General features: G+C 43.0%; 1 protein-coding gene across 6 annotated transcripts; it reads left to right on the forward strand.

The window, feature by feature from the left end:
- Positions 1–9: 9 nt before the first annotated feature.
- On the forward strand, positions 10–15,582 carry LYSMD2 (LysM domain containing 2). Of its 6 annotated transcripts, none has more exons than XM_042988846.1 (4): positions 679–753; positions 12,706–12,883; positions 13,453–13,784; positions 15,051–15,582. In XM_042988846.1, exons 3-4 carry the CDS (start codon positions 13,453–13,455, stop codon positions 15,091–15,093), a joined length of 375 nt encoding a protein of 124 aa, XP_042844780.1. In that variant the 5' UTR covers positions 679–753; positions 12,706–12,883; the 3' UTR covers positions 15,094–15,582. The 6 variants fall into 6 exon arrangements, with proteins under 6 accessions (XP_042844779.1, XP_042844780.1, XP_007081913.1 ...); XM_042988847.1 differs by lacking the exon at positions 679–753 and adding an exon at positions 1,258–1,275; XM_042988850.1 differs by lacking the exon at positions 679–753 and adding an exon at positions 10,998–11,368.
- The last annotated feature ends 611 nt before the right edge of the window (positions 15,583–16,193 follow it).

Consider the following 16,193-nt stretch of genomic DNA (forward strand, 5'->3'; position numbering starts at 1 on the left):
CTGAGAAAGCTGGCGTGCTGGGGAATCAATACAGGAAGCAGAGCAAAGCTTTGGTGTTTTGTAGTGGTCGGGACAAGGCTCTCGCTAGGCTCTGTGGGCTCGGTGCAGGGTCCCCCCCGGGGCCGAGGACTCCTGAGGGTGGGCCCCTCTCGGCCCCCGCGGCCGCCGGCTTCAGTGCGCCTCGCTTCCCGGCACCGCAGGGCTTGCCCGGCACCGGCGAGCAGGGTGGAGCCGCGGCGGTCTGCCGGGCAGCTGCGGGAGCTTGTCTCGCTCTTCCGCTTGCAGGTGCGCCCGGGGAAGGTGGGACGCGCAGGAGGGGGCGCCCGCCATGCCCGGACCGCAGCTCCCCGCCGCGGCCTCCAGCCCGCCACCCCCGCGGAACGGCCTGCCGCAGCCCCTGTGAGGCCGAGGAAGAGGCGGCGGCGGCGAAGGCGCCGCCCCCTTGGCGAGCTTCGCGACCTGGCGGCCTCCGCAGGACCCATGGCGGATTCCTCGCCCGCGCTGTCCCTGCGGGAAGGCGGCCCCCGAGCCCCCCGGCCCTCGGCTCCTTCGCCGCCCGCGCGCTCGCGCTCGGGCTCGGAATCCGAGGAGGCCGAGCTGTCGCTGAGCCTGGCCCGCACCAAGACCCGCTCGTACGGCAGCACTGCCAGCGTGCGGGCGCCGCTGGGCGCCGGCGTCATCGAGCGCCATGTGGAGCACCGGGTCCGCGCCGGCGACACGCTACAGGGCATCGCGCTCAAATACGGAGTCACGGTGAGCAGGGCGCGCCGCGGCGGCTGGGGCTGGTGGCACGGGCGGGGGCTCGTGGCGGGACACGGAGTACTGGGCGTCGGGCAGGCAGCCATCTGTCCCCAGGCTCTCTCCCAGCGCGCGCCGAGAACCCCGGCAGTGGTCTCCAAAGGTGGTTCTGTAGCCAGAAGGGCAGGCCTCCGAGGCTCCCTCCCCAGGTAGGTGCATCGAGTTCCCGGTGTCCTGCCCAGACACCGCCCAGATCAGTGAGGAAGGCCAGAGAGGACCTGGGAGCTAAGTTCACCCGATTTTCAGGCCAGATCACAGTATTCAAAGCTGAACTGAGGTGTTGACTCGGGGCAGAGAATTTTGTTTTCTCTGTAAACAAGCGCTGTGATGTCAGGGATGGTACGATTGTCTCCGCCGGATGGTTCTGGTTCTATCGATTATGCTGCTTTATTTAGAAGTGAAATTACACCCCTGGGCTCACTGGCAACTGTGAATGTGACACCTGTCGCTAAGCAGCAGCCCAGAACTGGGGTCTAGGTGAGCTGAAGAGCTGTGTTTATTATAAATTTATAAGTGTGTGTGTCCTGGGCGTATTGCATTACACTTCTGGGAATAACATGGAAACCTGAGGGAACATATTGTCTCATTAAAATTACTTATAATTAACTCTGAGCTATGTGGTGGCCTTTTTACATCTGAGTTCTGTATCAGTTTTCAATGTTCTTTCCTGAAACACCTAAGACAGCAATGGGAAGAAAGGCGATCTTCTCTGTATCTTTCTCTTAAAGAGAAACCCTTCCTGGCCCTTCACAGAATGACAGAGACTGAGTAATTTATTTTGCACATTCAAGTTGGAACTATATGTTTACCTAGCAGATCATTTTGAGACCAGGAATCTTGCTGTGCAGGCATATACTGATATTATTATGCTATGGTAGTCCCTTTCCGTCCTCCTGGGAGTTTGCAAATGTGAACATAGAACTACAATTCTTATGTATATCAATAAAGCCTGGTTTGGGTCAGAGCCAGAGAAGAGCAGAGTTGGGGAGTATCAGCAACTACCTTCTGCTGAATGCCTGCTGTGTGCCAGATATTACATTTGTCCTGTTCCATCTTGTTCTTACTCAGTTTGATTTCCCTAAAGAGCCTTGGAGGTAGGTATAATTAACCTGTTTACAGATGGGAAGATGGATGAAAGGTAAGGATATTAAGTATGTTTATTCACTGAGAGCAATTTGAATTAGTACACAGCTGTACTTGCGTTACTTACAGCTCTGAAACAGCTGACTGCAGTTCTCTACTTTTCATCAAATGCTTTCTAGTCTATGCTTTTGCTTAATATAGATCCTGTTACTCATAACCTTATCACCCCTTTCGGGTAAAGTGTAAACCAGATTCTTCACTACTTTCATGAAGACTTGGTTTTAAGATGTTAAGTATAATGAGTTGGGAACTGTAATCTATACCCTCAAAGAGTCTCTCTCAACTGCAACACTATTGATATTCTGGACCCTATAATTCTTTGTTTGTGTAGGTTGTGCCGTGCATTGTAGGATGTTTAACAGCATCTCTGAGCTCTGCCTATTAGATGCCAGTAAGACCCCCAGCCTCCATCCAGACATTGCCAAATATTCCCCAGCAAGAAACTCACTCTTCATTGAGGACCACTGGTTTATTACATGTGTATCATTTCCTTTGGGCCCTGAAGTATAGTTGATGAAATTTTTAGAGACTCTTCCACTGGTTGTGTAGAACCAGTGAAAGTGATAATTCTTACTGTAACAGTGAAGTGAAGTTATTGCTTTAATTCACATGTACAGATATTAGTTGGATTTACTCGTTGTAAGTTGAGATTTTAGGTGGAAGCTAAAAAGGCAGAAAGGTTTTTTTCTTTCCGTGACTGAACAGAAAGAAGTTGAATGAGTTAAGTTTCAAATATTGACTACCAAGGTTATGAATAATTTAAATGATTGTTTAAAGGAATAGGTGATGATATGTTGGAGATTTAGAGACCCAGGGCAGTCACCTGGAAATTAAGAGTCAGTCCAGGCAAACATTCGACTTTAATATCCCCTGTCTGGCAATAGCCAGGCATGGTTCTGTGTTACTGAGAGGAGCAGGAACTCTCAGGGAAGCCTGTCTGCTGATGACAGCTCTCCAGCCACCCAGCTGGGAACCAGGCAGGAATTCAGTCCCTCAGAGGGAGAGACTGGTAACAGCCAGTAGTATTTTAGGTACCAGCGTGTTACCAGAACAGTGACTCTGACAAGGGGTGAAGATGGAGATCTGTTTGTCAACCCTTGGTTTTCAGGGGAACAAAACAGAAACTGGTTTTCTTGAGTGATGCTTGATGGCTGGCAGCAGGATACATCCCAAGATATGGGAATAAATATGTTCCTCAAACTTGCCTGGGTAAGGGAATGCCCTGGGGCAAACTAAAAATAAAGAATCCTAACTGACCTTGAGCCTACTGGATCAGAATATGCAGAGAAGGAGCACAGCAATCTTCATGTTTTACAAGCATGGCATCTTGGCCTGTTCCCAAAGCACTGTCCTTCCTGGGGTCTTTGCACTTGCTGTTTCATCTATGTGGAACACTCTGTCCCTGATCACTGCATGGAAGGTTTGCTTCATGGGTGTATGACCTGGGTAGTCACACGGAGCCCCATGCTTAGAAGAGCCTCGCATTTGGTGTAATGCTTTACTATTGCCATCTTGAAGTTTTTGGTACTCTGTGAACAAGGGCCCCACGTTTTCACTTTTCACTGGGCCCTGCAAATTATGCAGCTGACCTTGGCAGTGCGACTTGCTCCCTCACTGCTTACGTGTCTCGTCCCTGAAGCCTTCCTGACTGCTTTCTGTCAAATTACAGCCCTCCTTCACACCTGCTTTCCCCTTCCCTGCCTTGTTTTCCCAACAGTATTTATTGTCCATCTCCTTTTCCTTTTTGTCTTTTTTTCCAGCTTCTGTCTTTTTGGTGATACATTAGCGAATAAATAGAAATCCATACCCTCATGGAGCTTATATCTTAGTCAGTAGAGACAGTAAGTAAGCAAACGAAATATGTTTTATGCCAGGTATTGATAAACAATATGAAGGAAAATTAAGCAGGGAAAGGAGATAATGAAGGCTAGTGGGGGTGGCTATAATTTAAAATGGGATAGCCACAAAGAACTCACTGAGAAGGAGGCAAGTTGTATGTGTGTGTGTGGGGGGGGGGGGTGCAGATATCTGTGAAGAACATTCCAGGCAGCAGCAACAGCCAGTGGTGCAAAGGCCCTGAGGTGGAAGTATAATTGGTAAGTTCCAGGAGTAGTGTACCTGGTGCTTACAATGCAATGGCATGTATTTGGACCTTGAAGGCCACTGTAAGAACTTTGGCTCTTTCTCTGAGTGAGTTGGGAAGCATTGGAGAAGTTCAAGTAGAAGAATGACATGATCTGACTTAGGCACTAGAAGGATCACTCTGGATGCTGCTTTGAGAACAGGCTGTAGTGGGCGAGTGCCAAGGCATGGAAACCAGATCAGTTGAAGGCTTTGTAATAAATGCAGGTGAGAGGATGGCAGCTTGGACCAGAGCAGCAGAGAAGGAGGTGGTGGGAAGTAGTTGGGTTCTAGATGATTTGTTGATATGCTGTATATTTTCTGCTTACTTGTTTACTGTTTTGAGTATCTCTGCCCTACAGATGGGCCCAGGGATGCAGGAGGCTTCTCTATAGGAAAGAAGAATGTGGATGTTCAAGAATCTGGCCACGTCTAAAGCCTGAGGGACCCCAGTTCTTCTGCCATGGCCTTAGAAAATATCTTAAGGACCCTTCCCACCATTCCTTTTAAAGTCATTATTATTAATAATGGCATTTATTATTTTTTGGCTGTTTTTTTAATGTTTATTTGAGAGGGAGAGAGAGCAGGGGAGAGGGCAGAGAGAGAGGGAGACAGAATCCCAAGCAGGCCCCACGCCATCAGCACAGAGTCTGATGCAGGGCTGGATCCCACAAACAAACAGTGAGATCATGACCTGAGCTGAAATCAAGAGTTGCCTTACCAACTGAGCCACCCAGGCGCCCCCAACTTTTTTTTTTTTTTAACCTGTTTTTATTGAGCCTTGCTTGTTTGAGTCCTTTTGCCTCATGCTGGGGCTACAAGATGATACATGCACTCCTCTTTTTATTCATGGTGACTTTTTCCACTACTGCTTTCCACTAGCCTATAGCTACTTGAGAAGCCATGTTGCTTGTCCAACTCATCTCTGGACATTCTGTGTTAGCCTGAGGCCGGCACATGGCAGGTCCTCCACATATGTATGGACCTGACCCACAGGCCTGACCACTGTGAAATCAGTAGGCCCTGGAGCAGACCCTGAAAGGTGGAGGCCAGGGTAGGGGTTGAGTGACTTATTTTACAAAGTGTGGTTTGAGGCTCGCTGTCCAGCCTACGGAAAGGTTGCTGCTACTGGGATGGTGCTGGTTTTCTCCCCTTCCACCAGCAGGGGTTTTTTACATCAAATTAAACATAGGGTTATATTTGAGCACCTCTACTAAAGACGCATTTGAGGAAGTGGTCTGGGAGAATGAAACTACTTGGGCTGGGTTGAGAAACTATTAAGGGCAGTTCAGATCTCAGACGTGAATTTGCTTGGGCTGGAATTTCCCTGGCTGTGCTTATCTCTACTGAGACATTAAGGCCCTTTCCCTCACCCCGTGTTCTAGATTTAGCTATGGCATTTGTGACCTTGTTAGCTCCTCTCGGATGCAAGCATCTAGAGGAAACTCACTGATGCTAGCCAGCCACTGTGAGCTTTTTGTTTGGAAACCCTGGAAAAACATCTAGAAAACAGTATACAGACTAAAAGTGGGCAGGAGACAGGGAGGGGACTTATTATTTGCATAAACTTTTTCTTTGTCTCTTTGCTTTCCCCCTGGCAGCTCGCCTGTCTGCTCCCCTCTCCAGAGGCCACATTGTCTTCAGTGCCCTCAATCACTTCCTGTCCAGTTTTATTCCCAGGGTCTTCTCACTTTCTTCCAGTGAACTGCTAAACTCCAGTCGCTTCTTAACACTTCCCCTACCAGAAGTGTTTGAGGTCTAATAGATTCTCATGTATTCTTTTTTAAAAAACAGCTTTATTGAGGTGTAATTTACATACCACAAAATAAACCCATTTTAAGTGTATTCAAGGACTTTCAGTGAATTTACAGAGTTGTGCAACCATCACCACAATCCAATTTTAGAACCGTGCCATCACCCTGAAAAGATCCCCGTTACTTCCTGTTTCCTTCTCTAGCCCTAGGCAACCACGAATATATTTTCTAATCTATAGATTGGCCTTTTCTGGGGATTTCATATAAATGGTGCCTCCTATGTTCTTCTGAAATAGCGTGGAAAGGAAGTAAATCCTATTCCCCCTAATTAGCACATGGCACTGGAGGAGTCTGATTGCCCCCAGCACCTAGAACTTAAGAGTGTGAGACAGTGGGCTGATGGGTGAATCTAGCACTTACTAGAAAATGATCTGGAGAGAGTTCTTTAATTAAGTCTTTTCTGTAAAATAATAATAATCAAATGAAAGTTGTATGTATGTATGCATATATTCTAAGCCACAGAGTGCTATAAAAATGTTAGTTCTGAATGTATCCTGAAATGTTTTTGGAAGGGTTTGTCTTTTTTAAGGAGTGGAGAGGAAGAAACAGAAACGAACAACGAGATCATGACCTGAGCCAAAGTCAGGCGCTTAACTGACTGAGCCACCCAGGCACCCCTACAGGGGAATCATTTTATTTTATTTATTATTATTAGTATTATTTTTTAAATGTTTATTTTTTTTGAGAGAGAGACAGAACATGAGCGGGAGGGGGGCCGAGGGAGAGGGAGACATAGAATCCAAAGCAGGCTCCAGGCTCTGAGCTGTCAGCACTGAGCCCCATGCGGAGCTCAAACTCATGAACTGTGGGATCATGATCTGAGCCAAAGGCCTATGCTTAACCGACTGAGCTACCCAGGTGCCCCAGGGCAATCGTTTTAAAGAAGTTTTTAAATTATTGATAGCACTTGTTCTACCTAATGTCACCATGGTTGTCATCTTGTGGCCACCTCGTACTTAATTCTTCTGTAATCTGTTTCTTAGTGACCAATTTCATTGAGTCATGCTGTTCCATCCTGAGCATGGGAGAGAATTTTGAAATGAAAGTATTTGATTGCTATCCCTATCCCTGACTCATCTGCCCACAAAAAACACAGGGTAGTTCTTTGTCACTCTGAACAGGTCACACTTTTTATTCTCAGCATTAATTGGGTTTGAAGAAATGTGGAGAACAGAGGGGTGGGAGAAATAGGTGAACTTTTTTTTTTTAGTTTAAATAAATTGAGGGGCGCCTGGGTGGCTCAGTCGGTTGAGCGTCAACTTCGGTGCTCACAGTTCATGAGTTCAAGCCCCACATCGGGGTCTGTGCTGACAGCGTGGAGCCTGGAGTCTGCTTCAGGTTCTGTGTCTCCCTCACTCTCTGTCCCTCCCCCTCTCATGCTCACTCTCTGTCTTTCTCTCTCAAAAGCAAATAAACAATAAAAAATTTTTTAAATAAATTGAATAATTTTTTTTTTCCTTTTAAAGCCAAAGGAGTTGGGTTCTATATTGAAGGCAGCATGGCTTCCCCAAAGGTAATTCCTTCTCCACCATCCACCCAAGGCCTGGTATGATCCAATCTTGTTTTAGAAGGATAACTCTAGGGGTGCCTGAGTGGCACAGTCGGTTAAGCATCCGACTTTGGCTCAGGTCATGATCTCACGGTTCGTGAGTTCGAGGCCCACATCGGGCTCTGGGCTGACAGCTCAGAGCCTGGAGCCCACTTCAGATTCTGTGTCTCCTGCCTACCCCTCCGCTGCTTGCACTCTGTCTCTCGCATTGTCTCAAAAATAAATAAACATAAAAAAAAAAAAAAGAAGGATAACTCTAGCAGTAGAGTGGAGGAAATATTGTATATTGGGGAGGGTGGAGAAAAGGGATCATAATATCTTCTAAGAGTCCTAATTTACTGTCCTTTGCTTTATGTGTTCCGAACACAACCCAGATCTGCATTGTGATAGTGCCAGAAAACTGCAATTTTCAAAGTGTATGACAATTCAAATCCTTGTGATATCCAAAATTTGAGGCAGCTATCATTCTATATATGTTTTTAACAGCAAACCTTGATGGCTTTTTATTACAGTTGCAGTTAAGCATAATAGAATTTGAATACACTGGACTGTTTACTATTAACATAATCATTTATCTCTGGTAATCATGGACTACCAGGATTAGAATATTCCAGAGCTTCAGTGTTTATTTCTGTAACACTCCTGACAAGTGTGTGTGCCCTGGATGAGATTTAATAGAAGCTCCTCTTTATTTCTCCAGGGAGTCCATTCATTCATGGAAAACTCTTATAGTGACTTCTTCCTTATATTGAAAGTCTTAAACTTTTGACGAGATCTTTCAACACAAGGTTTCTAGTTCTAAACCTAGGAGACAAAAGTTCAGAGGAATTTCAAACTTTTCACCTGATAGCATCTGAGCTGCTCTGTGCTTGGAAAAATAAATAAATAAAGTAAATTTTGGGTGTTAGGAAATGTTGAACAGAGCCAGGTTGGGAAAACTCTAGAGTTTTCCAGCTCTTCCTTGGGTTGGATCATGACTTTTCTTAGCTTTATGTGAGATGACATTCCCAGAACATTAGACCCATCTATGTTCAGATAAAAGTATAAAACATTCCTAAAACATCATTTCACTGTTTGGGATTATCCCTAGTCTCTTGTCTGTGCTGTTGTGGTTTCCTCCGTGACTAGGCTTCCTGTTTCCACTGATGCCTCTTTATTGCCAGTCCATTTTCCACAAAGCTGCCTGCGTGCCCTTTAACTGTAATCAGATTGTGTCACTCCCTTTCTTCACCCTCCAGTGGCTTCTCATCACATTTAAAGTAACACCTAAATTTTATCCCTTGGCATGCAAGGTCCTATGTAGCCTGGAGTTTTGCTCATTACTCCCTACACTTCAGCCACACTACATTTTTACTGTGCTGGGGCATTGCAGCTGCTTTTTCTCCCCAGAATGCTCCCCCCTCCCCACCCACTCCTAGCTTTTTGCATGGCTGGTTAATTCCTTAACTTTACTACAGGTACAGAGTTTGCAGCCTGTGCAGTTGGTTCAAGCCACTACTTGTAGAGAAGAACAAGTTAAGATCAAATTTATCACCTTCAGGCAAAAAAACATAAAGCTTACACACCTCAGGGCACTGACAACATATAATGTTAATTATCCAGGCATGTCTGTATGAAATTTTTTTATGTATTCTTACTTTGTAGGAGAAATATTTTTTATTGTGAGAAATTCCTACCTCCTTCCTTCTCATCTGCTGAATACATGTTAGGATCTGCCCTTGCCTGTTACTTTCTCCTTTTTAACCACATTTAATAATATGATAGCAACTATTATCATTATTTTTGAGGGCTTCCTGGGGGCTATGCATTGTTCTAAATACCTGAGTTGATTCGTGTAATCCTCATAATGATCATATTGCATGGGAGGTACTATTATTATCCCTACTTTACAGAAAAGAAAACAGAACCGTTAATGATTAGAAAGTGGCAGAGCCAGGGTTTGAACCCAGAAAGTATGGCCCCGGAGCCCATGTTTCCAACTACTACCTGTATTAAACTCATTGACCTGTTTTCACCTTCAGACTCAAATCTGCCGGTTCTTAGATTGTTCCCCACGTTGATGCTAACTGTGTCTGGATATCTCTGGTGTCCTTGATGCTGGCATCCTGTGTATCATCTCAGAGTCTAGACCATAGAGTGAATGTATACCTGAAATGCTTGTTGATGATACTGAGATGGAGATAGCACAGTCTCCAACTTCCAGAAGCTTATAGACTAATTCAAGAGGCAATTCTATGGGTGAATCAATGGGATGATGCACAAGAACTTAGACAACCCTGTTACTCCCTGTGCTCCTTAACTGTACCCAGCTGTTGATTCAGTCACCTTGTCTTGTATTCCTGTCACTGGCCCTTTGCCTGGCTGTGATGGCCTGTCTTGCTTTGAATGATAGATGTATGGGTCAGGGTTCTGGCAAGAAACAGTGGGCTCAGGGGGTGTGGCCAAAGAGAATTTAGTCAAGGGACATTTATTTTTATTATTTAAAAAAATTTTTTTTATGTTTATTTATTTTTGAGACAGAGAGAGAGGGTGAGTGGGGGAGGGTCAGAGAGAGAGGGAGACATAGAATCTGAAGCAGGCTCCAGGCTCCGAGCTGTCAGCACAGAGCCCGATGCGGGGCTCGAACTCACAGACTATGAGATCATGACCTGAGCCGGTCAGACACTTAACCGTCTGAGCCACCCAGGCGCCCCTAGTCAAGGGACATTTATAGAATGGGAGCAGGGTTGAGGGAACCAAGAAGGGATGGTGAAGCAACCTGAGACTAGCAACAGCAGGAAGATATTACCCCTAGGCTTAAAGGGCCAGGGGAAGAAGTGGTGTACCCCACACGGGGAGAGCTGGAGCCTGGGATGAGGGAGGGATTACCTGGCAGGAACTCTGCCATAGAGGAATGCAGCTACTGGAGTCATTCACGGTGCTGTCTTTCTGCTGGTGTCTTCCATTGGAACTCCCACTGGAATGCCAACGACATGGCTTAGGTAATGCAGTTCTTAAGAGGTCAGCCTCTTGGGAGTTCGGAACAGGCTCAAGAAGAGTTGGGGATCGATTGGATGGTGAGAGTGTATTTAAAGGGAGAGTAACACAACAGATGACTTACTGTCCCTTTCTGGTTACCTCCTGGGGTTAATCTTTTATGCCTGTTCCTCTAACCTGTTTTAATTAATTCATCTATCTATCTATCTATCTATCTATCTATCTATCTATCTATCCTTCCACCCTAAGCACTTAGTTTGTACAAGATCTTTGTTAGCCTCAAGGAAGCTATAGAAATGAAAGTGCTTGTCCTTAAGGAACTCACAGTTTATGCTTGGTGTTCTCAGTTCTGCCTCAGCAATGAGATCTGGTGTTCCCTGTCAATTTCTGTCCTCCTTCATTATTCTCAGAAAATGGTAGACCCCTGCCAATAAGCATTTCAAAGAGCACTGTATCAGTGAAGGCTCTTTCATTTACAAGAGACAGAAAACCTAACTCAAGTTGGCTTAGGCAAAACAACAACAAACAAACAAACAATGGCATTTATTAGCTCAAGAACACAAAGGCCCTAGGGTATTCTGGCTTTAGGCTTTGATTCAGAGGTCTGATTGCTTTCCTCCAAGGTGGCCTTGTTTTAGGGTTCCATGAAGTGGACAGATTGCTGCTCTTCCTGGTAGAGAAAATGGAGGACCTTTCCCCTCCCAGACCCAGCAAAAGTGTCCTTGCATCTCTGAATCATTCCAAAATGGGACTGTGACCTATCATGAAAGCGAGGACACTGTGACACTGCAAAGGGCAAGAATGAGTCATATGCTCACCCTGGAGTGGGGAAGGGGGCAGTTGTTCTGTGCCAATGGAAGCCCACATACTAGGATGGAGGATGTGGATGCTAGCTGATAAATAGGAAAAAAAAACCCAAGGGGATATTAAAGGCAGAGTCGATATACCTGAACCTGTTATGGATAAGGTATTCGAATTATTTTAAATCACTCACATTGAAGCCTAACCTAGACCAGAGATACTTAGGATTTTTAGACTTTAATTTTGTCTCCTAAATGCCCCTGCCTATTCATGCCTCTCTTTCCCACCCTCACCTTCTCTCCTTTACCAAGAAACTAGAACACAAAAGACCAACCCACTCTACACAAAGGATGCTTTAATGTAGTACCTTTAAAAGAAAAAAAAGCTTTCACTGTACTATTTGTGTAGATTCAGCTTATAGTAAGAAATCAGGAGATAGAGGGTCCATTTACTAGTCGGCTATTGTTTTTTCAGGCTCTTTGATATAGAAATCTAATTTTTTCACTCACAGTCAATTTGGCATTAAAAGATCCCATAATTTGGTCCCATTAGTCATGCACTTTTATCTTGACTTCAGAGTCAGACAGAAATACCAGCTCATACATTTAAAGAACTGTAGGCACTTGGTCAAATCAGTCATCTCAATTTCTTCATTGGAAAAGAGAGTAGTATCATCTGCTGCTAAATATTTTCTTTCTCTTATTTATCCTCTTTATCTACTTACCTACCTATCTGTCTCCTCTAAACAAGCATGTATATAATCTTTCATTTAATCTTCCCGACAACCCTGTGAAGGCTAGAGGGTACCTATTTTACACACCAGGAAACAGGCTGAATGAAAGAAGTAACAAGCTAAGCTTGTGTTGAGACCTTTGGTGTTGGAGGAGCTGGGATTTGAAACCAGGTCTGTCAGATTCCTAAGCCTGTGTGCTTCATTATCTTACCAAACTGTCTCGGTTCTGTGCCTCCCAAGAAGGAGCTGAGGTGAAAATTCGATGGCGTGGGGCGCGGAGGAGCCTGGCATCCCCGGACGCTGTTAATGCCGTGTGGTGAACGCCAAGTGCACACATTTCTCCTGTTCGCTGGGAGCCCACAGACGTGCAGCCCTGCCTGCGCTCACAGCATTGTGGACTGAAGCACCCACTTATCTCTCTGGAGTGTCCTTTTCTTCTTTTGCAAAAAGGAGATGATAGTATCTCGATTACTACCCAACCCGTGTAAATTCTGTTCTCCCTTTCTCCCCCAGCTCCCATCTCTGTGGTCTGCACGAAGCTTCCGCAGGTGTGAAAGAGTTCGAGGTTCTAGAAACTGTATTAAATGCCAGCTTCTTCATCTGCCAGTTTACGATGGTTCCATGATACATAATCTCTATGAGTTTTGTTTGTTTTATTTGTAAAGTGAATCTTTAAATACCTTCTCCGGGGTAGGAAATACGAGATACTGTATGTAAAGTGCTGCCCACCTCCTTTCCTTAACCTCTACTGCTTCTGCCCATTCTTCAAGGCCCATCTAAAGTCAGAAGAATCAAAATCAGAACTCCACCTTCTCCTTGAGGCCTTTCTTAACAACTGCAACCCCAGTCTGCACCATTCTTGCAAATTCTCATTGTATTTGTCCCTGTACCAGCTCCTGTATCCATTATATTTACCAAACACAATTCCAGAGACATAGGAAGCACCCTGTAAGTAAAATAACAGTACTAGTTTTTTTTTTTTAATCAAATAATAGAAATGTTAAAACAAGACTGGAATTTACAAAATAAGTGCTAAAAATTCTACATTTTTTAATTTCAGGGGTTGAAGGCTGCTCGGTAAAAGCTGCCTTGTAGGGCGAATATAATAGTGGGGGGGGGGGAAATTAGGCTTTCCTTTTTTAAAGTTGAGAAACAATTTCCTGACATCTCTTGAAGTAACTAGGGGTACCTGGGGTGGTAACTAAACCCAAATTAACAGTCTCAAATCCAGGGGCACCTGGGTGGCTCAGTTGGTTGGGTGTCTGACTTGAGCTCAGGTCATGATCTCACTGTTGGCTTCAGATCCTCTATCCCTCTCTCTCTCTCGCTCTCTGCCCCTCCCCCACTTGCACGCGCATGCTCTCTCTCAAAAGTAAATAAAACATTAAAAAAAAAAAAGAATCTCAAATTCAGAGAAAGCATTGCACAACAAGCCCAGATATTTTTAGGTGCTTGTATAATAAACCCTACTAATGGATTTATTTACATAAAACTCTGTTTCCTTTTTCATATTTTAGATGGAGCAGATTAAAAGGGCAAATAAACTGTTTACGAATGATTGTATATTTCTGAAGAAAACTTTGAACATCCCAGTTATATCAGAGAAGCCTTTGTTGTTTAATGGACTTAACTCAATAGATTCTCCAGAAAATGAAACTGTTGATAGCAGTTTTTCTCATGAAGAAGAGCCAGCAGCAGCGGGGGAAGACCTTTCTCCTTCCAGTCCTCAAGAATCTGATGTTCAGCCTGTACAACCTGAAGAAGTGTCAGCTAGAGATTTCCTGCAGAGACTAGACTTGCAGATTAAGTTGTCAACACAGGCAGCCAAGAAACTAAAAGAAGAGAGCAGGTAAAAATATGCTGGTAAAATGTCAGAAGCTGAATAAATTACTCTTACGATGTCCTTGCTTTGCTGAGTTTTGTTTTGTTTTCTCTCTGCTTCTGTTTCCTTTTTTCTCTTTTGCTTTAAAAACTGTATTTTAATTCTAGAAAGTCATTTTTAATATATGAGGTCTAAAAAGAGCTATTGCATTCTGCATAGGGCTTTATCTATTGCAATGTGCTTGTTTTTAGCTCTGTTACTTGTTATAAAAAGTTTGGGGGTGGTGGGGTGGCTCAGTTGATTAAGTGTCTGACTCTTGATTTTGGCTCAGGTCAGGATCCTAGGGTCGTGAGATTGAGCCCCGCATCAGGCTCCACCCTGATTGTGGAGCCTGCTTAAGAACCAATCTGTCTGTCTGTCTCTGTCTCTGTCTCTGTGTCTCCCCCCCTCCTCCACCCCCTCCCCCACTTGAACTCCTTCTCTCTAAAAAAATAAATAAAATAATTTTTTTTTTTAAAGTTTGTTTCTTTGCCTTAGTAGCATAACTGTCCAGCTAGCAGTCCTGGATGGCAGCCAAGCAGAAACATCTAGTTTACCCCTTCAAAGACTTGTGAAATACTGATCCCAATAAATTTGTCAAAGACCTTGTCCATTATTTGTTACTAGGTGTTTTTCATGTGAGCTTTTTTCTTTGTTCTTTATTAGGGAAAATCTTTCTCTCTCCTATAGAATTGGTTTTCTTCTTCCTTTATGATTCCAAAAATGGCACAAGCTATTGTGTTTGCTTTTTTTTGCCCTGGCTACCAGGAAGCTTGCAACTAAAACTGATTTTCAGTTCAACTAGTACAGTATTTCATATGGGTAATATATTTGTATCCTTCTCCTTTCCTTAATCCTGATATTTTATTTCCAATTCATCTTATTATATGTATTTGTTGTAGGCACATCAAGCCCTTTGGAGAAAAAGGTGGCATATAAAAACTATAAACAAATATGAATATAATAATTTTATAATTTAATACATTTTGTTTAAATGTAATAGAAAATATAAATATAAAGCAAGTACCATTCTTTATTCCAGTAACTGAGATGCCAATAAAATGCATCTAATGAGTATTTACCCTAATGAGTATTTACATTTCATCCAAGACATGCAAAATATTATACATTGATGTACTCCTGCACTTCTTTGGCAAGTGGATATTAAGTTATATAATAAGTACAGTATATGTATTAGTTATCCGAATATCATTTTAAAACACTGATTTATGCTGAATTTTCACTTTTTTTCAGAGATGAAGAAAGTCCTTATGCAGCTTCCCTCTATCACAGTTAGATGATCAGGGACGATAATCTAACCTGGATTAAAAGGTGGTTGGATCATGAAGAAACCAACAACTAAAGATTCAAAAGTATATACATCCTTAAATCACAACCAAATAGTTTCACCTACTGCAATTGCACTGACGTGATTATTTCCTCCAGCTTTCTATGATTTTAAGTCTTTATTATGGCATGAGAGCAAAATCGTATCCTAAAGATCATCACTTTTGTGGGTGATGGTAGTTTTTAGACTAGTTTTTGTAAATACTAGTTAACATAAAGCATCAAAGACTATATACATATTCAAGCTGAAAACAGTGTTTATCTTCTGAAAAATCCTAATGATGTGAAATATATGGTTGCTGTTTAAGTGATGCTGATTTTGCTATGTGTTTATAATTTAAGTGCTATATATATATATATATTTCGATATGTATTACATATTCTGTATTAATATAAAGAACCAAATTTTGTCTGCTATTTTGTAAAAATAAACTACAAAAGCCTGAATGAGAAAATAAACTATGTTTTCATATTTGAGTCTGTAATTTTTTTCAACAGATAGAAATAAAATTGATTTTTAAATTATTTTTGAAATGGTGACAGTTTCTCCATTTTAATTGCTTTTATTATTATAATTGGAATTTTTTAAAAAGTTCAGTAATTTTTTAAAAAGTTTCAGTAATCTAAAAGCAAATCAATTATGGGTATTAGTAGCCTTTGCATTTTCATAATATTTGAACTGATTTGTTTGAGGTATAGTTTAAACACAGAATATGATCAGAAGGAGAAATAAAAACTACCATGCTCTGAGACACTGGTGAATTCTAGTTTAGATTTCATGAAGTCACTTTGGAGAGTGTTTTTTAGTCACTGTGCTCATTTGAGTTGAGGATTAAGCTTTTATTTACCTCATTTGTATCATATGTACAGGTTATAGCAGTAAGACTTAAGCAATACATTACTTACAATTAAAGGGTTTTTTTGGTCTCAATTTTTATTCAAGTATCAGGTTAAATAAATCTTAAGCTTCCACGAAAATTTCCCATATTTATCCGTCCCCCACTTCCCCAAAGGAATCTGCTTTCTGTGGGGCAAACAGGACTTTCCCCT

This window comes from Panthera tigris, chromosome B3 (genome assembly GCF_018350195.1).
Source record: "Panthera tigris isolate Pti1 chromosome B3, P.tigris_Pti1_mat1.1, whole genome shotgun sequence".
Taxonomy (NCBI): domain Eukaryota; kingdom Metazoa; phylum Chordata; class Mammalia; order Carnivora; family Felidae; genus Panthera; species Panthera tigris.

Coding starts and splice junctions, on each gene's coding strand:
- LYSMD2 (XM_042988845.1), top strand. CDS start 481: ATGGCGGATTCCTCGCCCGCGCTGTCCCTGCGGGAAGGCGGCCCCCGA. Junction 754..13,452: donor CGCTCAAATACGGAGTCACG/GTGAGCAGGGCG, acceptor TTCATATTTTAG/ATGGAGCAGATTAAAAGGGC. Junction 13,785..15,050: donor AAACTAAAAGAAGAGAGCAG/GTAAAAATATGC, acceptor ACTTTTTTTCAG/AGATGAAGAAAGTCCTTATG.